Source organism: Chlorocebus sabaeus, chromosome 6 (assembly GCF_047675955.1).
Source record: "Chlorocebus sabaeus isolate Y175 chromosome 6, mChlSab1.0.hap1, whole genome shotgun sequence".
Taxonomy (NCBI): Eukaryota; Metazoa; Chordata; class Mammalia; order Primates; family Cercopithecidae; genus Chlorocebus; species Chlorocebus sabaeus.
The window spans coordinates 982488-1007389 of NC_132909.1; the positions used below are offsets into that span (position 1 = coordinate 982488).

At 47.8% G+C, this 24902-nt stretch overlaps 3 protein-coding genes across 10 annotated transcripts; 2 read left to right on the forward strand and 1 right to left on the reverse strand.

The window, feature by feature from the left end:
- Positions 1 to 3241: 3241 nt before the first annotated feature.
- On the reverse strand, positions 3242 to 11288 carry ZIK1 (zinc finger protein interacting with K protein 1). 6 transcript variants are annotated; one of them, XM_007998333.3, is made up of 4 exons: positions 10600 to 11288; positions 9976 to 10014; positions 6336 to 6462; positions 3242 to 5050 (listed from the first exon to the last, which is right to left on the reverse strand). In XM_007998333.3, exons 1-4 carry the CDS (start codon positions 10630 to 10632, stop codon positions 3789 to 3791), a joined length of 1461 nt encoding a protein of 486 aa, XP_007996524.1. In that variant the 5' UTR covers positions 10633 to 11288; the 3' UTR covers positions 3242 to 3788. The 6 variants fall into 6 exon arrangements, with proteins under 6 accessions (XP_007996524.1, XP_072871945.1, XP_007996527.1 ...); XM_073015844.1 differs by having other exon boundaries at positions 6336 to 7820; positions 10600 to 11286; XM_007998336.3 differs by having other exon boundaries at positions 10354 to 11286.
- A 3480-nt stretch (positions 11289 to 14768) lies between these two features.
- VN1R1 (vomeronasal 1 receptor 1) lies at positions 14769 to 16049 on the forward strand. Its single transcript, XM_073017212.1, is given in 3 exon segments — positions 14769 to 15456; positions 15621 to 15751; positions 15754 to 16049. Coding segments are annotated over 3 exon segments (828 nt in total). The 5' UTR covers positions 14769 to 14992; the 3' UTR covers positions 15987 to 16049.
- A 73-nt stretch (positions 16050 to 16122) lies between these two features.
- Positions 16123 to 24287, forward strand: ZNF416 (zinc finger protein 416). Of its 3 annotated transcripts, XM_038006418.2 has the most exons (4): positions 16123 to 16900; positions 17469 to 17510; positions 19641 to 19767; positions 22155 to 24287. In XM_038006418.2, exons 1-4 carry the CDS (start codon positions 16868 to 16870, stop codon positions 23735 to 23737), a joined length of 1785 nt encoding a protein of 594 aa, XP_037862346.2. In that variant the 5' UTR covers positions 16123 to 16867; the 3' UTR covers positions 23738 to 24287. The 3 variants fall into 3 exon arrangements, with proteins under 3 accessions (XP_037862346.2, XP_072871946.1, XP_037862347.2); XM_073015845.1 differs by lacking the exon at positions 19641 to 19767; XM_038006419.2 differs by lacking the exons at positions 16123 to 16900; positions 17469 to 17510 and adding an exon at positions 20214 to 20396 and having other exon boundaries at positions 19663 to 19767.
- The last annotated feature ends 615 nt before the right edge of the window (positions 24288 to 24902 follow it).

A 24902-nucleotide genomic window follows, 5' to 3' on the forward strand; every position in this document is an offset into this window, starting at 1 on the left:
GACTTTCTTGCCAAGACTCATGACCACTGGGGGAGAGAAGCATTTTGATGATACCTATGCTACTGCTTCAGAACATAGCTGACCATGACATCTTCACTTCAAGATGGCATCAGTCTTGCCACACCACAGGCTGTATGTTCCTACATACATGTTCTTGAGGTTATCTGCGGCTACTGTATCGGCATGGTGAAAATAGAATACAATGGTGTGACACTACCCACTTCTTCTCAATTCATATTCAATGACATTATTTTGACAACTTGTAATTGGCCATGGTGGGAGAATTTCACCAGGGAAATTGGCAAATATTAAAAGCCAGGGCTTATTTGTTTCATTGAATGGTTAGACCTAAGAAAGTGAAGGAGAATTTGTAAATGAAGGTAGTGTTTCAGGTATATAGTGTCTGAGGTGTTTTTTTTGTTTTTTTTTTTTTTTTTGAGGTGGAGTCTCGCTCTGTCACCCAGGCTGGAGTGCAATGGCATAATCTCAGCTCACTGCAACCTCCACCTCGCAGGTTCAAGTGATTCTCCTGCCTCAGCCTCCCTAGTAGCTGGGATTACAGGCATGCGCCACCACACTCGGCTAATTTTGTAATTTTAGTAGAGATGGGGTTTATCCATGTTGGTCAGGCTGGTCTCGAACTCCCAACCTCAGGTGATCCACCCGTCTCAGCCTCCCAAAGTGCTGGGATTACAGGTGTGAGCCACTGCGCCCGGCTGAGGTTGTTACACTGTGAATAGAATAGACCAAAAAATTGAGAAAGTATTTTCCCAGTATTTGAAAACAATTTTATCATTTAGCAAAGAAGTGCATCACATTACTGAAGAGTGAGTAAAGTTCCAACGTCTTTGTTATATATGTCTATTTATTAATGAAAAAGAAAATATCACCAACATCCATTTAAAAATAAGCAAAAGACATTAATAAACATTCTTCCAAAGAAGATATACAGGTGGCAACTTGACACAAGATGTTCAAATGTTCAATACCATAAAATACCAGAAAAATGCAATAAAATCACAGAGAGATGCTATTATACAGCTATTAAAACAACTAAAATTAAAAAGACTAACCATACCAAGTATGGCAAGAATGTAGAGAAATGGGAAGCTTCACATACTGTTGATGGGAATGCAGATGGTAGAGTCAGGTTATAGTCTGGTCGTGTCTTTAAAAGTGAAGCATTCACATACACTGTACTGCTGACACAGGAGAAATAAAGCAGTTCTGCATACTAAGTGTTATATGCCTATGTTCATAGTAGCATTATTTGCAACAGCCCAAAACTGGAAAGCATCCAACTGTTTATCCAAATTGTGACATAGCCACAGAATATTTCTCAGCAATACAAATGAACTATTCACATAAGCAATACTGGTAAATCTTTTTTTTTTTTTTTTTGAGAAGGAGTCTCGCTCTGTCGCCCAGGCTGGAGTGCAGTGGCTGGATCTCAGCTCACTGCAAGCTCCGCCTCCCGGTTTACACCATTCTCCTGCCTCAACCTCCCAAATAGCTGGGACTACAGGCGCCCGCCACCTCGCCCGGTTAGTTTTTTGTATTTTTTAGTAGAGACGGGGTTTCACCATGTTAGCCAGGATGGTCTCGATCTCCTGACCTCGTGATCTGCCTGTCTCGGCCTCCCAAAGTGCTGGGATTACAGGCTTGAGCCACCGCGCCTGGCCTAATACTGGTAAATCTTAAAAATAATTGTGCATCGGCTGGCGCAGTGGCTCATGCCTGTAATCCCAGCACTTTGGGAGGCCGAGGTTGGCAGATCACAAGGTCAAAAGATCGAGACCATCCTGGCCAACATGGTGAAACCACATTTCTACTAAAAATACAAAAATTAGTTGGGCATGGTGGCGCGTGCCTGTAGTCCCAGCTTCTCAGGAGGCTGAGGCAGGAGAATCGCTGGAACCTAGGAGGCAGAGGTTGGAGTGAGCCAAGATCGTGCCACTGCATTCCAGCCTGGTGACGGAGTGAGACTCCATCTCAAAAAAAAAAAAAAAAAAAAAAAAAAAAAAAATATATATATATATATATAGTGCTTCATCAGGAAAAATGTAGTATTTTATGATTCAATTCACATAAAATCCTAGAAAACACAAACTATTCTCCTGTAGGGAAAGTAAATGACGGGACTCCTGAAGGCCTGGAAAGTGCACGCAGAGATTGTAAAACAACAAAAGGTGAATCACGAATATGTTCATGATCATGATTATGATGGTTTCACAGGCTTATATGACAAACTCTTCAAATTATACACCATAAATGGATGTAAACTATGGCACGTCACTTATACATCAAGAAAGTTCGTAAAACATGTTTCAAAGTAAAGTATCTGATCTCCCACCTTTCAAAAACCAGAATGCCTTGCAATCTCATGTTGACCGCACTCTCTCTTCAGGCCTGGGGAAGGGCAACCATGCGTCCCTCCATGCGGGAAATATTGGCAAGCAATGAAGGCTGCGGCAATTTGAGACAACAGCAACACTGGTGGAAATCACAAGAGCTATCAATACATCCCTGGCCTATAGGACTTCTATTATCTTTATCCTCCTTTTTCTACCTCTACAGCAATGAACTTGAGGTGAACAACCTAGAAAGCCAACAATTAAAAAACAAAAAAAACAAAAAAAACACCCTTCATTTTTGCTGACAATAACCTAAGCTATTGGACAGACAGAGATTTCTAGGTCCTATGACTGCTCAAAGCCACAGTCACGGGAAGATTTGTAAATGTACTTTTACAAGAGGCACATTCCAACTAGCTTGCTACAGTACACAGAGTTCACATGTGACTCCCGTTGTCTTCTGAGCGACATCAGCCTATGGAATGTTTGATATCAGGGCATGCCTCCTTATAGAACCCCATGAAAATCTTAATCTTCTCAACAGCGCTGGGCATCATATGACATCCTCTAGAAACAATGGAATAAAATTGTCCTATTCCCTGAAGCACAGGTGCTTGTCATAACAGCTGGCCTCTCCTCAGGATGGCCTCTAGTCTCACAGAAAAAATAGGGATCCAGGCCACAAATTAGAATAACCAAAACCTTGCATTGTTTCCTAGGAGATTTTAGGTAGCAAAGCAAGTAGGACCAAAACCAGAATGAGAATTACTCTGTCATCTTACTTTTCCTGCAGAGGCCCACAAAAGCTGTCCATTCCTTCGTACAGAGTTGAAGTCTGTTTCCTAGCCACCCCACACAGTAAACAAAACCCCAAGACTACAAGTAGATTCAAATATAAGGCTTTTATTAGTGCACAAACTGGAGCAATGTGAGGCAGCCATTCACCAGGTGACTTGGAGGCTAGAATAACGACCAGGTGTCATGTGAGACCAAGAATTTACATAAAGGGAATCCTTGCACATAAGCATCCAGCAGAACCAAGGCTGGGCCCTCCTGATCAAAACTGGGTCACATGTATGCTGTGATCAGTCAGAAAAAAGAATGAATTTTCTCTAAAGGCTTAGATTGCTCAAGATTTCCTCCAAAGACTAAGAGAACACACAAATGCCTGCCTTGCCTTAGCACATCAGCGTGACCAGTGCCCACTGTGCAAGGTGGCAGAGGGTAGATGGTTTCTACCAGAGAAACAAGGAAGAATGAGGTTCAACTTTAGGCAGATGGCTCCCTCACAAAGGCCCTCTACTGCTACAGTACTACAGAGACAGCACATTCCCTGTAGGTCTAAGGCTCTACTTAAGTGTGGACTTTCAGGAGCTAAATGATGATAGATCTTGAGTTGAAGGCGCTTCCATATTTGCTGCATTCATGAGGCCTCTATGTGTTATGGCATTTTTGGTGATGTATGAGGCTGGAGCATTGGCTAAAGGAATTCCCACATTTGTCGCACTCATAAGGCCTTTCTCCAGTGTGAACCACTTGGTGTTGAATGAGGCCTGACTTTTGGCTAAAGGACTTTCCACACTGGCCACACTCATAAGGCCTTGCTCCAGTATGAATTCTCCGGTGTTGAATAAGGATGGAGCTTTGACTAAAGGATTTCCCACATTCTCCACATTTATAAGGCCTTTCTCCAGTGTGAACTCTCTGGTGTTTAATGAGGGTAGCTTTTTGACTAAAGGATTTCCCACACTGGCCACACTCATAAGGCTTTGCTCCAGTGTGAATTCTTCGGTGTTGATTAAGAATGGCACTTTGACTAAAGGAATTCCCACATTCACCACACTTATAAGGCCTTTCTCCAGTGTGAACTCTTTGGTGTTTAACAAGGGTGGCTTTTTGGCTAAAGGATTTCCCACACTGGCTGCACTCATAAGGCCTTGCTCCAGTGTGTATTTTCTGGTGGTCAACAAGGCTGGAGTTTTGTCTAAATAATTTTCCACATTCGCTGCACTCATAAGGCCTTTCTCCGGTATGGATTCTCCGATGGTCATTCAGGTGGGAAGTCTGGCTAAAGAATTTTCCACATTCACTGCACTCCCAAGGCCTTTCTCCAGTATGGACTCTCTGGTGCTGAACAAGTGAGTACTTGCCCCGGAAGGCTTTCCCACATTTGCTACACTCATAAAGCTTTTTTCCAGTGTAGACTCTTGGATGAACAGGAGTGTGTTTGTGCCTGGAAGCCTTCCCACATTCACCTGATTTGTAATGACTTTTTTGACTGCAAACGTCCTCCCCACATTCAGTAACTGTGTTGGGTTTCTTGCCTCCAGGAAAGACCAGGGACCTCAGAAGCCCCAACATGGCTGGGAGGTCCTTTCCAACCTCCCATTTGCGAAAGGGCTTCAATGACATACGGAATAGGCAGCGCTTCACATATGAGGCTCTGTCCATGTCCCTCTTCAAGGATTTCTTTGCACTGTGATGCTTCTGCTGCTGGTGATGGTTTGTACATTCTCCAGCCAAGTATGGTTTCTGCCCAGGGAGATCAGCCAGACGCAAAATACCTTTCAGGACTGGGACACACATCTCACAGGATTGAGTCTTCTGTGTGGATGAACCTGCCGTTGACTGTGACACTCTTCCAGAAACATTCTGCTCAGAAGGTGTCTCTTCGTCCTCTGTTCCATGGCCACAACCTGAAGGCAGAGAACTGCTGATGAAATGTACATTCACTGTGCTGAGAGCAGGAAGCCCCGTTACACACATACCAAAGGAATGATTCACCAGGTTTGTTTTGAGGATAATGGAGCTGAGGGCAGGTTGAGGAAGGGGTTGCTTTGCAATACTGGATCTCTAAAGATCACAGAATGAGGGAGGCCTCACCAAATAAAGTACACAAGGATGGGATGGAGGACAGGGAATGGCATTGTCTTCAAACCATTCCTCTACCGACAGCCTCAGAAGTTATCCTTGAGTAGCCTTCCAATTCCTAAAACTCACCACATAGTGTTCAGGAGGACCTTGTCTGCTGGTGACACCTGCATGCTGTGTGGAAGCTTGACTGTGCCCAAGCCCAGGAAAATACAACTGAAGCTGAGTAGCAAGTCATATGATCACATATCTTCATGTAATCATATATACATACTTCATGAGCCATTATGTTTATGTCAATGTTGGAAAACATTGCAGAGGGAGCAGTGCAGAGGAGCAGATGATGCATGAAGATCAGAAAGGTGGAGGTAGCCAGGTGCTAGAAGTCATAGATAAAAATAATAAGACAGAAAAGTATCAAGTACAGGGAAGAAAATATAGAAATGAGGTTTGGCCAGTGGCATGTGCACCCAAACAGTGGTGAAGACAGGACAGGCTCCTTATGTGACCTGAAAACACCCTGAATATCATGCCCCCAACTAGCTGCCAGTCAACAAGCCCAGGCCTTCTCTGAGACCATGTTCACCCTATAAAGCAACCAGGTTTCTTCGCACACCCTCAGTTGTCTAGCTGTGTGGGACCTTCATGAAGCCAAGTCCTACCAGAAAGACAGAACATGTGAGTGATCAGCACTGATGCAGAACAACTCAGCACACAACAGCCCATGGGAAAGAAAGTTAATATCATTAAACAAACTAGAAGGAGTGAGTAAGAAGAGCCCGCTGTCCCCACAGGTATAGACCATGACAATGACTACAATCATGACACAGGTAGCCACAAGAAAATGTCAGCTAGCAGATGGGGGTGCAGGCAACTTGGCACACAAGGTGCCATGGATCTGAACACAGACACCCAGTCAAGAGAGCAAGCAAGAGGGATCCATTTGGCTGACTGAAGAACACCCACTTCCCAGACCACTGGGCAGCAGGTGTTAGGGCTGCTCAGGCAGTGTACAGTGCTGGCTCCCATAGCACATATCCCAAGAGAGTGGGGAAGTCAGCAAAAGAGCAGAGACAGACCAAGACACTGGAGTTGGTGTTAGGGCCTTACCCAGTGAGGCTACAAGGGCAAAGTTCTCCAGCATCACTTCAAGGTACAGGCGTCTCTGAGCCTCATCAAGAAGTCCCCACTCTTCCTGTGAGAAGTAAATGGCGATGTCCTCAAAGGTCACACAGCCCTGTCGTGATGGGGACAGGTCACTCCACAATCAACGCCTCCACATCAAGTTCATCCACCCACTCATTCATCCCCACCTTAAGAAAATACGCTGGTGACACAGATGCCCACTCTCTCTTAATGGTCCAGTGATCACTGTATCCTTCTACAGTACCAACCAGGAGGTGGGCAGGATGCACCACATCGAAACTTTGGGCCCAGTATGTAGGGGTGTATCCCTTCTTGTCAGGCAGTTCCCCAAGAATCTTTCAGATAGTGCCTCCTAGACACAATCAAATGTGGGTTCACCTTTCACTCTTAAGTCCTCAATGCCAGGGGCCTGGGTCCTTCAGTTCACACTCCCTCTCCATGTGCACATCATTCTTTGAACCATTCTCGCTCAGTCTCACTCCCATAGCCACCTCAACCCTTCTGCCCACCAAATTGAGACAGCATTCAGCGCTACACAGACCTCTGATGGTTCCTACTGTCATAGACAGCCCCCATCCTGCTCTGAAGGGCTATCTTCCTGACTCTGTTCCTCACTTCAACCTTATCCACCAAGAATCACTGATGTCAGACACTGATGACCGTCCTCCACTTGTGCTGCACTTGATGTCCCCTCTTCAGTCAACAACTTTCCTCTCACCTCTTAACCCTCTTTCAAAATCAGTGCCCTCGGTGGCACAGACTCTCAGTGGCTCTCTACCTCCAACCTTATGACTCATACAGATGAACACTTGTACTACTAAACTTATTCAACTGCTTGACTGATACCTTCCCCAGACACATCAAGGGTCACAACAAATTCCTGGTGAGGTTTTACCATGGTGAATAAGCACTAGTCCTAGTGTTTTCGTCAGTTTGGGCTGCTAGCATAATACCACAAACTGGGTGGCTTATCAACAACAGAAATTTCTTTCTCAGAAATCTGCAGGCAGGAAGCCTGAGATCAGAGTGCCAGCATGGCCAGGTTCTGGTGGGGGCTCTTTCCAGGTTGTAGACTGCTGACTTCTTATATCCTCACTTGGTGGAAAGAGCACTAGGTAGTAGCTCTCTGGCCTCTTTGTTTAAGAGCACTCACTAATCCCATTCATTAGGGCTTCACCCTCATGACCTAATTATCTCCCAGAGGCCCAACCTCCAAATACCATCACACTGGAATTAGCATTTAAGCATATGAATTTTGCAGGGACACAGTCCACTGTACCTGGCCTCAGTGTCATCTTCTACCAATTATTTCTTTGTCTCCATGTCTGTCTTATGTCCTCAATGCCTTGGAAGCCTTGACCACTTACCAGATGATATGATTTGGCTGTGTCCCCACCCAAATCTCATCTTGAATTGTAGCTCCCACAATTCTCACGTCATGGGAGGGACCTGGTGGGAGGTAATCAAATCATGGAGGCAGGTCTTTCCCATACTGCTCTCATGATAGTAAATAAGTCTCACAAGATTTGATGGTTTTATAAGGGGGGAGTTCCCCTGAACAAATTCTCTCGTCTGCTGCCATGCAAGACTAGCCTTTCGCCCTCCACCATGATTTCGAGGCCTTCCCAGCCACGTGGAATCATGAGTCCATTAAACCTCTTTTTCCTTACAAATTACCTAGTCTCGAGCACATCTTTATCAGCAGCATGAAAATGGACTAATATAGTAAATCAGTATGAGTAAAGTGGGGCTCTGCTGTAAAGATAACTGAAAATGTGGAAGCGATTTTGGAACTGGGTAACAGGCAGAGGCTGGAACAGTTTGGAGGGCTGAGAAGAAGACAGGAAAATGTGGGAAAGTCTGGAACTTCCTAGAGACTTGTCTTTATCAGCAGCGTGAAAACAGACTAATATACCAGATCATCCTCTTTCCTACAATCTTCCCATGACCACTTTTCTTCCACAACTGTTTGTGATGTTCACCACCTCTACCACGTGTCCAAGCACGAGACACAGTCATAGCCCTGATCTTTCCTTTTCTGTTTTTTGTTTGTTTGTTTGTTATTTTGTATGTGTGATGGAGTCTCACTCTGTCACCCAGGCTAGAGTGCAGTGGTGTGATCTTGGCTCACTGCAACCTCCGCCTCCCAGGCTCAAGCAATTCTCCTGCCTTAGCCTCCGTAGTAGCTGGGATTACAGGTGCCTGCCACCATGCCTGGCAAATTTTTTTATTTTTAGTGGAGACAGAGTTTCAGCACGTTGGCCAAGCTGGTCTAGAACTCCTGACCTCAAGTGATTCACCTGCCTTGGCCTCCCAAAGTGCTGAAATTACAGGTGTAAGCCACCACGCCCAGCCCTTTCCTGGGTTATTAATAGCATTACCTTCATGACCAGGATTACCCACTCCTAATTGTGACCCACAGCTACTCTGGGCCAAACGCTGGCCACCACTTTTTGGATTTCTCTGTCTTAAACCACTTCTAGAATTCCAGATGTACATGGACAGCTACTCACTTGATGTCTCCATATATCATTCTTTGGAGCATCTCAGACTATGATAATAGCTAAAGACAGAACTCCTGTTATCCTTAATGAAAATTAATTGGCCGGGCATGGTGGCTCATGCCTGTAATCCCAGCACTTTGGGAGGCCAAGACGAGTGGATCACCTGAGGTCAGGAGTTCGAGACCAGCCTGGTCAACATGGTGAAACCCTGTCTCTACTAAAAAAAAAAGACAAAAAAAGGTCATGGTACTATGTGTCTATAGTCCCAACCACTCAGGAGGCTGACGCAGGAGGATCGCTTGAACCTGGGAGGTGGAGGTTGTAATGAGCTGAGATGGAGCCACTGCTCGATCTGAGTGACAAAGTGAGACTCTGTCTAAAAAAAAATAAAATAAAAATAAAATCAATCCTATTACATGCTATTTGATGGAGCTTCCATCCTCCCAGATGCTAAACTCAAAATGCCTGGAGTAATGCTTGACTACTATCTCTTACCCTCAAAATCTGAAAATGAAAGCAGGCCTAATTAAAAATCTGACCCAGAATCCAGCCACTTCTTCTACCTTCACAGCCACCATATTGGTGAAGCCACTATCAAAACTCACCTTGGCCACTGCAGTAGCCTCCTCCCTGGTTGCCTCCATCACACCCACAGAGTATTCTCTACGCTGCATTAACAGTGAACCTGATAAGACCAGTGTCAGATAACCTCCCTCCTCTTCTCTAAACCTCCCATTGTTCCCATCACCTCCAGAAAAAAACACCCAATTTGTCAGAGCCATTCCAGACCTGAGTCCTGCCCTGCTGCTCTGAGTTCCCATGAGAAAGAAAGGAGAGTTGGGTTCCCCTGAACCAGCTCAGCTTCACTGCCAACTTTACACATTATTGTACCTAGGCGGGACAACCTTTCACACCTCATTCCATTGTCTGCCAGCAATAAGAACTTCTACAAATAACCACCAGTCTAGAATCAGGATGTCAAGCTTGGGGTTTGTGAAGAGTCCTTAAGTCAAAGAACTGGATGGTGGCAAAAAAGATACATGAAAAAAACCCCAGGATGGGGCCAGGACCAGTGAGGGCCTGGGACACCCTCCACTCACCTTTGTGAGGTCCATATGTGTTTCTGGAGACACAGTCACCTGTGGAAAGCCAAAGATCATGAAAGGCAGGTGACCATACAGGGATCTACTGATTCAGGCTTCCCTGGATTCCTGACCAGGCCAGAGCCAGATGGACTGATGATGTCTGCATTATTTCTGAGCCTCAGCTTTCCAGTCCTCAGTGCTAACTCTTAGCAACTGTGGGACCTTGCACAAGTACTCAATCTCCCTGTGATTCTGTGTTATTCCATTCTGTTCTAGTCTAACTCCATGAGGTTTTTGGAAAACTTAGAAAGACCTAACTCAGACCATACCCCGCTTCTGTATACAACCCTCCACAGCTCCTAGCATCCTAAGAATTGAAGGAAAACTCCTCACCTCGGCACTCCAGGTATGAACCTTCTTCACTCCATCTCCAATAGTTTAGAAACGCCGGTCCCTTTGCCTGTCACCTTCTTCCATGCCTCATCACCCAAGTTCTGGAAATAGGGACTCCACCCACGAGCCCCCACTGTACTGGACATGAGGATCTCGACCCTAGCGACCCAAGAAGGCACCCCTTACTGGGCTTTAGAATTTGAGTGAGGATGAAGGAGGGTGAGGTCTAGTGGACGCAGCGCTCACCTGAGTCGGGGCCCTCAGCGCAGCCGCAGCCATCGGAGTCTGGGCAGAGCGGGGCTGGGACCCGACAGCGACGGGCCCGGGGACCTAGGCAAAGCCGTCAACCCCGCCGCCGCCGACCCTTAGACCCCCGACTGTTCAGCGGGAGGACCCCTCCCCTCGCGCCTTCCGACTCTCTCGCCAAACAAAGCGCTCCCAAAGCTCTGACGGTCTGGATGCACCCAAGCGCTGCAAAAATGACCGCCACTGAAGTGATACAGGAAGTACCTCCCCGACCTATTGGTCCCAAAGCGGAAACGACCCTTTTCTCAGCGCGGATTGGCTCAGCATCTCTGCGGCTGGAGACAAAACCTTCTGGGTAATGTAGTCCCGCCGGTACCCAGGACTCAAGGAAGGATGCTGCGGCCCAGAGTCACCTCAAACAAAAGCCAAGCGGCCGCGCTGGGGGCGCAGGGAGCTGGCGTCGCCACAGTCCAGGAGAGGGCTGGGCCTTGTCGCTCCTTAAACGGGCCGCTGGTGCATTTCTGTGGTCCCGTCGCGGCTGAGCGCCCACGTGGTTAGAGGCATTGATTCAGGCTCGGGAAGCTGAGGCCGGATCCACAGGTGTTCGACGCTCCTGCGGGAGCGAAGGAGCTTCGTCCCCCTCCCCTGCGGGGTCAAGGCGTTGGAGGCCGTGCCGGGGCCGAGGATGTTCTGTGGAAGACAGGAGCGATCTAGGTGTCGCGCTGTCCCGCTGTGGGCAGGTGTTCTGGGAGGCCACGTGGGGGCCGCGCACGCGCTACTCCTGCTCTGAGTCCCTTGACTGTCCCTAGATGAGGGCGGCGGGGCCGAGACGTCCCATGGGAGGGGGTCCTGGGCAGCTCTACCCCGGGGACTTCTCTTGGGGAGGGCAAGCTGGGGAGGCCCCGGAGCGGCCGAGGAAAGTGCCTCTGCTTCCCTGAGTCCCCTCCTGGGTCTGGGAGCCGCTCCTGCGTTTTCTGACCCCCCTTCACCGCCCCTTGGCTGAGAACTGGGTCCAGATGAGCCTTGGACCCCACTGAAGACATCGCCTACCTCATCTCCCACACCTGCTAGGACCATCTCCGTCCGCCCTCAGGGCAGTAGGGAGGTAGGCGGGTTCCCAGGGCACCCCACGCGGTGGCGTACAGTGGTAGGAACAAGGCCTCTGGAGCTCAAGAATGGGATTTAGTCCCCAAGGGGAAATCTATGCTCTGCCTTACAGCAGCTGACTCGGCCTATAGGGATACTTTTAGTGGCCTCCACGAACGTGCAGGTATAACCGCTGGACCAGTCTCATCTGGCCATCCTCTGTTGGTAACAGAATATCTAGTTATTTTGCAGGCACAGAGCTGAGGAGTTGCAAGTTACACAGCTAGAGAATGTGCAGAAAAGAAAAATGTCAGGCCCGGCGCGGTGTTTCATTCCTGTAATCCAAGCACACTGGGATGCTGAGGTGGAAGGATCACTTGGGCAACATAGCCAGACCCCGTCTCTACGAAAAATAAAAAATTACCCGGGTGTGGTGGTGCACCTGTAATCCTAGCTACTCAGAATGCTGAGGTGGGAGGATCGCTTGAGCCCGGGAGATCGTGGTTACAGTGAGTTATGATTATGCCACTGCACTCCAGCCTGGGCAACAGAGCCAGACCCTGTCTCGATAAATAAGTAAATAAATAAATAAAAATGAAAAGAAAAGAAAACATTGACCCAACACCTGGAACTGAAGTCTCACCTACCAGACTCCACCCTGCCACCACCAGCAAACCAAAATCCCAGGTTATGGCCAGAACCCAAGTGTTGAAACACTTCTGAAAGCAAGGGGTCTGTTGTCTCTGAATCTTGGGTGATAACACCCCTGTCCCCACCTTGCCATCAATAGATTTGTTTGAAGTCCTTCCAATCAAAATCCACCCTTCCAGTGCTTACCAACCTGTCCTTCCTAATCCTTAAAAGCTGTCCCAAACCCCATACTGGGGAGACGCATTTGACCTGGACTCCTGTCTTCTTGTTTGTGGATTTGCAATAAAGGTTTGCTTTTCTTTTCTTTTTTTTTTTTTTTTTTTTTTTGAGACAGAGTCTCGCTCTGTCCCCCTGGCTGGAGTGCAGTGGGGCGATCTCGGCTCACTGCAAGCTCCGCCTCCCCGGTTCACAGGGCCATTCTCCTGCCTCAGCCTCCTGAGTAGCTGGGACTACAGGCGCCCGCCACCGAGCCTGGCTAATTTTTTGTATTTTTAGTAGAGACGGGGTTTCACTGTGTTAGCCAGGATGGTCTCGATCTCCTGACCTTGTGATCCGCCCGCCTCGGCCTCCCAAAGTGCTGGGATTACAGGCATGAGCCACCGCACCCAGCCTTGAAAATCCTTTTAATTATTTCAATCTCTTTGTTAAATTTATCTGAGAAAGCTAAAAAACATTGAAGATAGAGTGCAAGAAAGTGTGAAGCCCTTAGGATGTGCATGGGTTGTTTTGTGTTTTCTTTCTGTGTGTGTCTCCTTGGCACAGCTATTCAAGTACAGCTTGGCAGTGTCATTCATAAAGTCTACTAACTTCTATTGCTGTTCACCCAGTTAATCCCAAGGGACTCCACAGGTACCAAATGGTATGGGGGAGTGTTAACCTCAATGACCATGACATCTAGCAAGGGAATGAAGACAGCAGAGGCCAGCTCCACCTGCAGGTAGAACATACCAGAGGGCCCAGGTTTAGCTCCATCCTGTCTTTATTTTTTTTTATTTCTTATCTTTAGTCCTTAGGGGTACAGAGTAGGTGTATATATTTATGAGTTACATGGCATAGTTTGATACAGGCATACAGTCTGTAATAATCACATTGGGATAAATGGTATCCATCACCTTAAGCATTTATCTTTTTTGTGTGTTATAAGCATTCTAGTTATACTCTTAATTATGTTTAATTCTACAATAGATTATTGTTGACTGTAGTCACCCTGTTGTGCTTTCAAATACTACATCTTATTCCTTCTATCTGACTATATTTTTTCATCCATTAACTATCCCCACTTTCCCTTCCATTTCTGCTACCCTTCCCAGCCTCCATGGCTGCAAATTTTCTAATTTTTCTAAGTACAGTCTCAGGTACTTCTTCATAGCAATGCAAGAATGGCTTAACATAGAAAATTGGTACAGAGGAGTGGGGCATTGCTATAAAGATACCTGAAAATGTGGAAGCAACTTTGGAACTGGGTAATGAGCAGAGAGGTTGAATGAGTTTGGAGGGTTCAAAAGAAGACAGGAAGTTGAGGGAAAGTTTGGAACTTTTTAGACACTGGTTAAATGGTTGTGACCAAAATTCTGATAGTGATGTGGACAGGGAAGTTCAGAACGATGATGTCTCAGATGGAAATGAGAAACGCATTGGGAACTGGAGCAAAGGTCAGACGTGTTATGGCTTAGCCAAGAACTTGGCTGCATTGTGCCTATGCCCTAAAGATCTATGGAAGTTTGGACTTTAGAGTAATGACCAAGGATAGCTGGTGGAAGAAATTTCTAAGCAGCAAAGCTTTCAGGATGTGGCCTGGCTACTCCTAAAAGCCTGTGCTAGATGCTAGAGCAAATAAATTACCAAAAGATATAATTTATATTTAACAGAGAAGCAGAGAAAAAAAATTAGAAAATTTGCAGCCATGGCCAGTTGCGGTGGCTCATGCCTGTAATCCCAGCACTTTGGAAGGCCGAGGCAGGCAGATCACGAGGTCAGGTGATCGAGACTACCCTGGCTAACACAGTGAAACCCCGTCTCTACTAAAAATACAAAAAATTAGCCAGGCGCGGTGGCCGCCTGTAGTCCCAGCTACTCGGGAGGCTGAGGCAGGAGAATGGCGTGAACCTGGGAGGCGGAGCTTGCAGTGAGCCGAGATTGCGCCACGGCACTCCAGCCTGGGCGACAGAGCAAGACTCCATCTCAAAAAAAAAAAAAAAGAAAAAGAAAATCTGCAGCCTTGATATGTGGCACAGAAAGAAAAAGCCTTTTTTTTGGGAAAGGAAATCAAGCAGGCTGTGGAGCAACCACTTGATAGAGATATTTTTATAACTAAAGGAGAGACAACTTCTGCACCCGTAAGCACACATATTTAAGGCCCACTTAAACTAGAAAAATACATGTTAGGTTTAGTACTGGAGGTTATTGGGCATGGTATGACAATTTCTTTTTTTTTTCTTTCTTTTTAAAAAAAAGAGACAAGGTCTTGCCTTGTTACCCAGGCTGGAGTGCAGTGGTGTGATCCTAGCTCGTTGGCCTCAATGTCACTATGCCCAGCTATTTGTTTTTTTAGATATGGGGTCTTGCTATATCGCCCAAGCTGGTCTCGAACACCTGGTGTCAAGCAATCCTCCTGCCTCAGCCTCCCAATGTGCTAGGATTACAGGCATGAGCCATCATGCCTGGCCAATGTATTTCTTTTTGCTTGTTGAACTCCTCATTGTTCTGGTACCAATTAAAATCAAGTCTTATAGATATTAATGTGATGGCTCCTGCCAATCTGCAAATGGGGCTTACCTTTCTCACTCAGATGGGAGTGGAAATCCTTGGAAACTCCTTCTTTCTTTGTCTTTGTAACTTCACCTTGCTTACTGGACACAAGATTAGACCCACGGATCTTATTCTCAACCAGCAGGCCTTTGCCAATTTGTTTGTGCTTTTCTCTAGAGGGATCCCTCATACAATAGCAGCTTTTGGATTGAACTATTTCCTGGATAAGGCTGGATGCAAACTTCTCTTCTATTTTCACAGAGTGGCCAGAAGGGTTTCCCTCAGCACCGCCTGTCTCCTCAGTGGCTTCCAGGCCATAAAACTTTGTCCCTGCTTCTCTAGGTGGTTGGAGCTCAGAATGGGATCCCTAAAGTTCATTGGCTTCTGTTGTTTTCTCTGCTAGATCTTGCAACTGTTGGCGAATATCTTTGTTCCTATGAGTGTGACTAGTCAAATAAACAACAAAAATGTAAGTGTGAAAATAAATTGTGTATACTGTTCTTTGCTCAAACCAGCTAGATGTATAAAGTTTCTAGTCAATACGTATTCATATTCTCTGCAACTGACTTTATGAGTTTGGGCCTCATGATCTGGGTCAGTGGCTCCATGGTCCTTTTCCTGCACAGACACAAGCAGCGAATCCAACACATTCACAGCAACAGAATCTCCTCAGAGCTTCTCAAGAGGCCAGAGCCACACGCACCATTTTGATCTTTGTGAGCACCTTTTTTTCCTTTTTCTCACTCTTCTCTCTTTTGCACGTTTGGATGACTATTTGTTATTCCAGGTCAGTGGCTGGTGGACACCTCTATGATTTTGTCCTCATGTTTCCCAGCGTACAGTCCCTTTGTGTGTTCATTCGTGGTGACACTCGATTCTCTGCGTTTCACGTGGCCTGCTAGTCAAGGACACGCCCTTTTCCCAGCTCGCCCAGGGAGGGCCCCCCTGGAGGAGGTGTGCCCTGGGTGAAGCCACCCAGGAACCCTGCCCCAGGAACTTCTCGGCCCAGTCTCCTGCACCTGGGGTCCATCAAGGGGCTCAGGGTAGGAGCGGCCAGGGGGCGTGGCCCCCAAGTGGCCTCCCGGACCGGCGACCCTGAGCCTGACCCGTAGGTCGCTTCTGCCGCCTATGTATCCGCTGAGGTCCCCGAAACGGCCTCAAACGCCTCGGCCCCGCACGTGAGGGGGATGAGGCAAGGACCCTCCCGCGCTGCGGCCGCGGTGTCTACGCGGCCCCGTGGAGTGACGCGTCCGTGTGGATCCGGAGCCTTTGCTTCCTGAACCTGAATCAACGTCTCTAGCCACGTGGGCACTTAGCTGGGTATGGGACCGCGGAAATCGGCCAGCGGCCCCTTTAAGGAGCGGCAAGGCCCTGTCTCGCTCTTGGTGTCGCGCCTTTTCCTAGCGACCTTCGTGCGGCCGGTTGGCTCTCGTTCGGGGTGAATCTCGGGGAGGGCACCGGCACCCTGGGCGTCTGAGAACTACATTACCCATAATGCTGAGCGCCAAGCTGCAAAGACGCGGAGCCAATCAACGTCCAGGATCGGGCCTGTCTCCGTTTGTTGCAACGGTAAGGCGGAACTTCCGGCACCCCTCCGAGATGGTCTTTTTGGGGGTTCTCTACCTCAGCCCACGCCGCCTGAGTTAGCAACGCTGCCCCCGGCACAGAGCGGGGGTCGCCCCGCTACGCTGCAGCCCGTGGGTCGTTGTCGCTGGTGGCAGCTGTGCCTGGGTTCCCGCCCCGGGTCGCCCGCCACTCCCGGCCCCGCTCCGCTCACAATCCGATGGCGGCGGCCGTGCTGAGAGATTCGACTTCGGTGAGTGCTACGTCCCCCCGGCCTCACCTGCCCTCCCCGCCGGAAATCCAACACCCTGCGTGAGGAGCGCCTGCTTTAGTCCCTGCTGCCCGGCCCGAGTCCAGGACTGTGAGGCCCTCGCGGGTGGGGCTCCCATTTACAAGCCTGGTGTCGTGGGCTGTGGAGGGTGTGGCAGGCGGAGGGGCCGGTTTCTGTGACTCTTGTTGGGGCGATTGAGCCAGGAGCGTTCACGCCGGAATGGCAAAGTGAGGCTCTTTCTTTTCAAGACGCTGAGAGCCATGGGTGGTTGTTAACAGATGAGGCACATGGTCTGAGTTAGACTTTTGAAAATTCTCCTAAAGTTAAGAGTTAGAACAGCCTGGAAGGGGGATAACACCGAGGCATAGGGAGGTTGAGTCCTTGTGCAAGGTCCCAGAGCAGGTAAGAATCACACGGAACTGAGGCGCAATGATAATTTAGTCATCACCAAGTCACCTGTCTTCAGGGCTGCGCAGGGAAACAAGGAGACATGAGCCCATGGACCTTCCACCATAGTTAACTGCGTCTCACAGCCTTCCTCTTCCCGCAGGTTCCCGTGACTGCAGAAGCTAAAGTTACGGGCTTCACACAGGTGAGTGGAGAGTGTTTCGGGACCTCACTGGTGCTGACCCCAGTGTTTGTCTCTGAGATTGTGTTCTGGGACTCTTCTTTTGGCACTCTTTGGGTCTTTGGTTCTAGGAACCCTGAACAAACATCAATCCCAGGGTCATACATCCAGTCTGGAAGCTGGTATAGAACGGTTCCTATTGCTGGGAACCAGCAAAGTAAGGTGTGGAACGTTGTCTTAGGCTTATGTACTAGATGAGCAAGTGCTTGAAGGTCAAGCTGAGCTGGTTTAGGGAACTAAAACTTTTTTCTTTCTCATGGGAACTGAAAGCTGGGATGCAGGAATCAGACAAAAAATGGCTCTCAGTTGTTGGGTGTTTCTTCTGGAGTGTGTGATGAGCAATGACAGTTTGTGGGCAGAGGAGGTATGTGACCTGATCCAGGTCTCATCAGGTTCCCTGTGTGGCCAAGCTGAGAGAACAGGCTGAGTGTGAGGTATGAGATAGGAAGATAGTGAAGATGGCTGCTGTAGTAGTCCAGATGAGTGTTACTGGTGGCAGGACTTCTGTGGTGGCTGTGGAGGTGGTAGTAGGATTCTAGAACAGTTTTTTAAGTAGGGAAGCCTGGATTTTGAGATGTTGAAGGCAAGAGATAGAAAAGTAGGATTCAAGTTGTTTGGGTTTAGCAGCTGGAAATATGGAAGCTCCACTAGCGAGGATTGTAAAATTGGTAGTAGAGTCAGTTATCTCTAGAGATAATCAGAAATTTTGATTTGGAACATCTTTATTTTTAAATTTTTTTTTTTTTTTTAATCATCATCTGAACATGGCCCAGTGGGACATCTTTAGAGTCTGAGATGGTTCAAAGAACAGTTAGTTTAGACATCAAGTGGATAGTATATCCTACAGGACTAGAACTGTGGGGAGGGATTCAGGATGGAGACATTTAAAAGGTGGCCACTACTTGCCTAGGGGTATAGCTTGGGACACAATTAGGAGGTGGAATCCTGATCACTCTGGTAATGCTGTTACCAGCCCAGGGAAGGGAGGTTGGGGGTCACTACTATGTCTTCTGCTTGGCGACATGGTTGATCATGGTGGGAATCACAAAGACAGGTATGAGAGAGAAGTAGCCATGGTAGGGTGTGAGAGCAAGGAATCTGGCAAGTGGCCAAAGATCTAGGAGAAGAGTGGGCATGAGATCAATGCTTGGAAGTAATCCAGACAAGATGACACTTGAGACCAGAACTAGTGCTTTCTCAGCACTCTGGATCTATCTTCCAGGGTTTTGTGGTAACCCTTGAGGTGTCAGGAATTTCAGGGAGGTGGGTAAGTTGAGGGTCACAGGTGGTCATCTGGGAGAGTTACTGGGCCTGAGGTGTGGGAGTCCTCTGGGGCAGACTTTGAATGAGGGTTAACAGGAGAGAAAGACTGTGACTTAAGAGAGGACATCAAGTGCAGCACTAGTGGAAGAGGGCCATGGGTGTCAGAACCCCAGGTATTTCTGGGTGACTGAGGATGTAGCAAGGGACAGAGTCAGGCAAGTAGGCCTTCAGAGCAGGATGGGGCTCTGAAGGGCTGCCTTTGGTAGTGGGGACATTCAGCCTCTGAGTAGCACTGGACCTCATTTCAGTTTGCCAAGCACTTTCTGGATGTTGCATTCCAAGTATGGTGGGGATGCAAGAGAGCTACCTATGGTGTGGGGCAACAGGGTGGAAATCGCTGTGGGAGTGAGATTGTTTGAGTGTGTGCTTCAAAGAATGATATGCATATGGAGAGGAAGTGTGAACTGAACAACCCATGGCCATGGCATTGAGGATATAAGAATGATGGCTAACCCCATCGTTGCTTGTATGTGAGAGGCATACTTTTGGAAACTCCAGGAGAATTGTCTGACAAGACAAAATCCAACCCTATATGCTAGACCCAGAGTTTAAATGGCATTTCCTGGCCCACCTGCCTGTTGGTGCTGTGGGAAGACACAGTGATGATGGGACCACGAGGAGAGGGCAGGAATCAGTGCCACCAGGGCTTGGTATCGCCTCTGCGGTGGGGCTTAGGGTTGGGGGTAAGCAGGGGAAGGATGCGTGGGGGGCATGAACTTGGGGTCCTAGGAGAGAATCTGATCATGGAAAGATCTGTCCCCATCATGGCAGGGCTCTGTGACCTTTGAGGACGTGGCCATTTACTTCTCCCAGGAAGAATGGGGGCTCCTTGATGAGGCTCAGAGGCTCCTGTACCGTGATGTGATGCTGGAGAACTTTGCACTTACAACTGCGCTGGGTAAGGCCCTCACAACCACTCTCATCTCCTGGTCTTTGTCTATCCTTTTTCTCCCCAGAGGCAGCTCTGTCGGACTATGGGCTCTGCTGACTTCCCCACTGTCTTGGCATATGTGCTGTGGTGTAAGGAATGAAATCATTGCACTCCTTAATCAGCCCTGATATTTGCTGTCCCAAAACGCACCGGGATGGGTCTGGGTGTTAGGTGTCTTGAGTCAGCCCTAATGCATCTCAGTTTACTTCTTCACTTCCTCTTTGTGTGGCTGTGTTCATATTCATGGTACTTTGTGTCTCAGGTTCTGCCTCCTTGATGACATTTCCTTTGACTACCTGTGTTAGGAATTTGCAGAATTTTCCTCATCAGTATTTATATGGACCATGAGCTGTTGTTGCCAGAACCTCCTTCAGGATCTGTGTGATATTAATTTTCTTTCTTGTGTTCTCAAGGAAGCTGACTTGCTCTGGGCCACTGCAGGATACTCACCTGTCCCAGCTGTCCCTTAGGACTTGCTTCATTCAAGTCCCAAGCAGTGGCACATCTAGAGGTGCCGGGAAAGCCCTGGTTGTTGGAAAGGGTGAAGATGGGAATATGGCTTCAGAGGAAGCCTGGCCTCAGTCAGTGGCACCTGGGTGAGGACATGGCATCCAGCCTGTTTTCTAATCTTACCAGGAATTTGCCCTGTGTCATCCAGAGTTTGGTGCTAATGCCACTGGACACACCTCATTTCTACGTTTTCTTCCTCTTCCTTGACACTTTGCTGGCTTATTGCTTCATCTGGGACATCTGGCCTCATGCTGCCCCATCTTCCTGCCCTCCATGTGTCACCAGTTTCTCTGCACTGCCTCCCAGCATGTTTTCCAACACTGACCCACTCCCAATATGTTGTGAGTTGTGCATATGCCATTAAATATTTCTTGAACACAAGATTGCAATTGGAATCTCTCACTCACTTCCAGTTGCATTATCTTGGGCCTGAATAATGCCAGCCTTCAGCACAGCATACACATGCCACCAGCTGACAAGATCTTGCCACAGGATTTGGCAAAGGAGTAGATTGGAGACCCTGTCTGTCCTTATGTGCTGCACCGCTTCCTTGATATCCTGTGTTTGGTGAGGCCTCCCCATTTTGTGATCTTTAGAGGCCCCCTACTGCCAGGCAGCCCCTTTCTTATCCTGCTTTCAGTTCCTCAATGTTGCTTCAAAGCAATACAGTGAATTCATTCCTTGATGTCTATGTGAAGGTGCTTCCCCTTTCCTGTTATGTATCCACAGGGTTTTAATTAATGGAGGTGGTAGAGTGCCAATACAGAGAGGTTAATGTCAATGACATAGGAATTTATCACCTGCAGTAGCAAGAGCATGTGAGCACTGTGCCATGCAGGGCCACAAGAGAGAAGGGAAAATACTAAGCCACAGCCTTTATTGGGGTTTCTGCAGATAACACGAGACATGATAAACAGTTTGGGATTGGATAATTTGAGTAGTTTGCTTTGGGGCAAAAGGGCTCACTAGGCTCAGTTGTCTGCTGCCTGACCTTGGGATGATTAGAGCAGAGGAATATTAGCTCCTGAAACATCCAAGTCACATAGAAAATGTGATTGGGAGTATGGGGCTGTGAATTGATTTTGTAATTGTTATGCTCCTTGCTGAGCCATTTGCTATCTCTTAAGAGTTGGCTCACTCTGGAAGCACCATTCTCTCCCCAGCCAGCAAAGTGTTTTATTTTGTTTTCTTTTGCGTTTGAGACAGTTTCACCTTGTCTCCCAGGCTGGAGTGCAGTGGTGCGATCTGGGCTCACTGCACACTCCACCCCCCGGGTTCAAGCAATTCTCCTGCCTCATCCTCTTGAGTAGCACCCGCCACCACACCTGGCTAATTTTTTGTATTTTTAGTAGAGACAGGGTTTCGCCATATTGCCCAGGCTTGTCTCAAACTCCTGAGCTCAGGCCAGCAAAGTTTTTTTTTTTTTTTTTTTTTAATTTGAGGCGGAGTCTCGCTCTGTCGCCCAGGCTGGAGTGCAGTGGCCGGATCTCAGCTCACTGCAAGCTCCGCCTCCCGGGTTCACGCCATTCTCCTGCCTCAGCCTCCCGAGTAGCTGGGACTACAGGCGCCTGCCACTGCGCCCGGCTAGTTTTTTGTATTTTTTAGTAGAGACGGGGTTTCACCGGGTTAGCCAGGATGGTCTCGATCTCCTGACCTTGTGATCCACCCGTCTCGGCCTCCCAAAGTGCTGGGATTACAGGCTTGAGCCACCGCGCCCGGCCTAGGCCAGCAAAGTTTTTAAGATATCAGAACATTAATTATTCAGAAAATAGTTTTTTTTTAAAATGGTTAATACACTGCCATCATAGTCAACGTGCATTTCATCAGTGTTTCTCTGCTTTCAGTTTGTTGCCATGGGATGGAGGATGAAGAGACACCTGAGCCAAGTGTTTCTGTAGAAAGAGTACCTCAGGTCAGGACTCCAGAGGCCAGTCCATCCACCCAGAAGACCCAATCCTGTGACATGTGTGTCCCGTTCCTGACCGACATTTTACACCTGACCAATTTGCCTGGGCAGAAACCATGCTTGACTGGGGCACGTGCAGTCTTTCACCAGGAACAGAAGCGTCATAGTGCAGAGAAACCCTTGGAAAGTGACATGGACAAGGCCTCATTTGTGCAGTGCTGCCTATTCCCTGAGTCAGGAACGCCTTTCACCAGCATTGAGGTTGGGAAGGACTTCCTAGCCCCACTGGGTGTTCTTCAGCCTCAGGCTATTGCTATCTACGAACAACCCAACAAAATCAGCAAATGTGAGGAGGCCTTTCATGTTGGAATAAGTCATTACAAGTGGAGTGAATGCAGGAAAGAGTCCAGCCACAAACAAACTTTTTTTCACCCTAGAGTCTGCACTGGAAAAAGGTTTTATGAATCTGGCAAATGTGGGAAAGCCTGCCGCTGTGAGTACTCCCTTGTTCAGCTCCAAAGAGTCCACCCTGGAGAAAGGCCTTATGAGTGCAGTGAATGTGGGAAGACTTTTAGCCAAACCTCTCATCTGAATGATCATCGGAGAATCCACACAGGAGAAAGGCCTTATGTGTGTGATCAGTGTGGGAAATCATTTAGCCAAAGAGCCACCCTCATTAAACATCACAGAGTTCACACTGGAGAAAGGCCTTATGAGTGTGGTAAATGTGGGAAATCTTTCAGCCAAAGTTCCAACCTTATTGAACATTGCAGAATTCACACTGGAGAAAGGCCTTATGAGTGTGATGAATGTGGAAAAGCCTTTGGGTCCAAATCCACTCTTGTTCGGCACCAGAGAACTCACACAGGAGAAAAGCCATATGAGTGTGGTGAATGTGGGAAATTATTCAGACAAAGCTTCAGCCTTGTTGTACACCAGAGAATTCACACTACAGCAAGGCCTTATGAGTGTGGCCAGTGTGGGAAATCATTTAGCCTGAAGTGTGGCCTCATTCAGCACCAGTTAATTCACAGTGGAGCTAGGCCCTTTGAGTGTGACGAGTGTGGAAAATCCTTTAGCCAAAGAACCACCCTCAATAAACACCACAAAGTTCACACTGCAGAAAGGCCTTATGTATGTGGGGAATGTGGGAAAGCTTTTATGTTCAAATCTAAACTTGTTCGGCACCAGAGAACTCACACTGGAGAAAGGCCTTTTGAGTGCAGTGAATGTGGGAAATTTTTTAGACAAAGCTATACCCTTGTTGAACACCAGAAAATTCACACTGGATTAAGGCCTTACGACTGTGGACAGTGCGGGAAATCCTTTATCCAAAAGTCTAGCCTCATTCAACACCAGGTGGTTCACACAGGAGAAAGGCCATATGAGTGTGGCAAATGTGGGAAGTCCTTTACACAACACTCTGGCCTCATTCTCCACCGAAAATCTCACACTGTGGAGAGGCCTCGTGACAGCAGCAAATGCGGAAAATCCTACAGCCCAAGAGCTAACATTGTTTAACTCCTGAAACTCCACACCTGAGAAAAGGCTTAGACCCGCAGGGAATGTGCCATCTCTTTCTTCAGTGTTATGGCTGTAGAGAGTCTTTGTGAAGGAGCCATCTGCCTAAAGTTAAACCTTATACTGGTAGACCTCCAGATGGGTGAGACTCCCAGGAGTTCCAGGCACATGTGTCTTGCAGGAGCTCCTTTGCATGTTCTAAACTGGAGGGCTTTGCGGGAGTTAAATCATTAGTCACCCTTGTGTACTAAGGCGAGGCAGATACACCTGTGTGTTCCCATTCCTTGGAGGAAACTCCTTGAGCAGTCTGAGCCTTTAAGGGGAATTCCTTCCCTTTTCTGACTGATTACAGCATACATCTGACCAGTTTTGGCCAGAAGGACCCAGCCTGGGTTCTGCTGGAAGCTGATGTGGAAGGCTTCCCTTCGTGGAAATTCTTGTTCTCACACGACACTTGGTAGTTTTTCCAGCCTCCAAGTCACCACCTCGTAACTGGCTGCCTCACATTGCTCTGGTTTGCGTGGTAATAAAGGCCTTATTTTTAAATCTGTGTAGTCTTAGGGTTTGGTTTACTGTGTAAGGTGGTTGGAAAACACACTTGGGCTCTTACATAAAGGAATGGACAGCTTTTGTGGGGCCCCAATGTCGTTGGTCTGTGCAGGAAAAATAAAACGACAGAGAGTAGTTCTCATTCTGGTTTTAGTCCAGTTTGCCTTGCTGCCCAAGGCCTCCTAGGGAAAAATGCAATAATTTTATTGTCCTAATTTCTGGCCTGTATCCCTACACTTTCTCTGGACTACAGGTCATTCCGAGGACAAGTCAGCTGTTATGACAGGCTCCTGTGCTTTGGAGAATAAGATGGATTTGTGGCATTGTTCCCACAGGCTGTAATGCCCAGCACTGTTGAGACAAAACTTTTTCCCAGCTTCTGCAAAGGAACCACGTGCCCTGATGCCCATGATTCCATAGATGGCGGGACTCAAGCTGATGGGAGCTAAGCATTGGACATAATTGGTACAGAAATTTTGGGTATGATTAATAGAAAGTGGAGGAGCTTGTAGCAAGACAAGTGTGCCTGTGGTAAAAGTGCATCTACACATCTAGTAACTGGCTGTGTCTTTATTTTCGCAACGCAATCTTCTTGTACAAGGTGTGACAGTGTAGC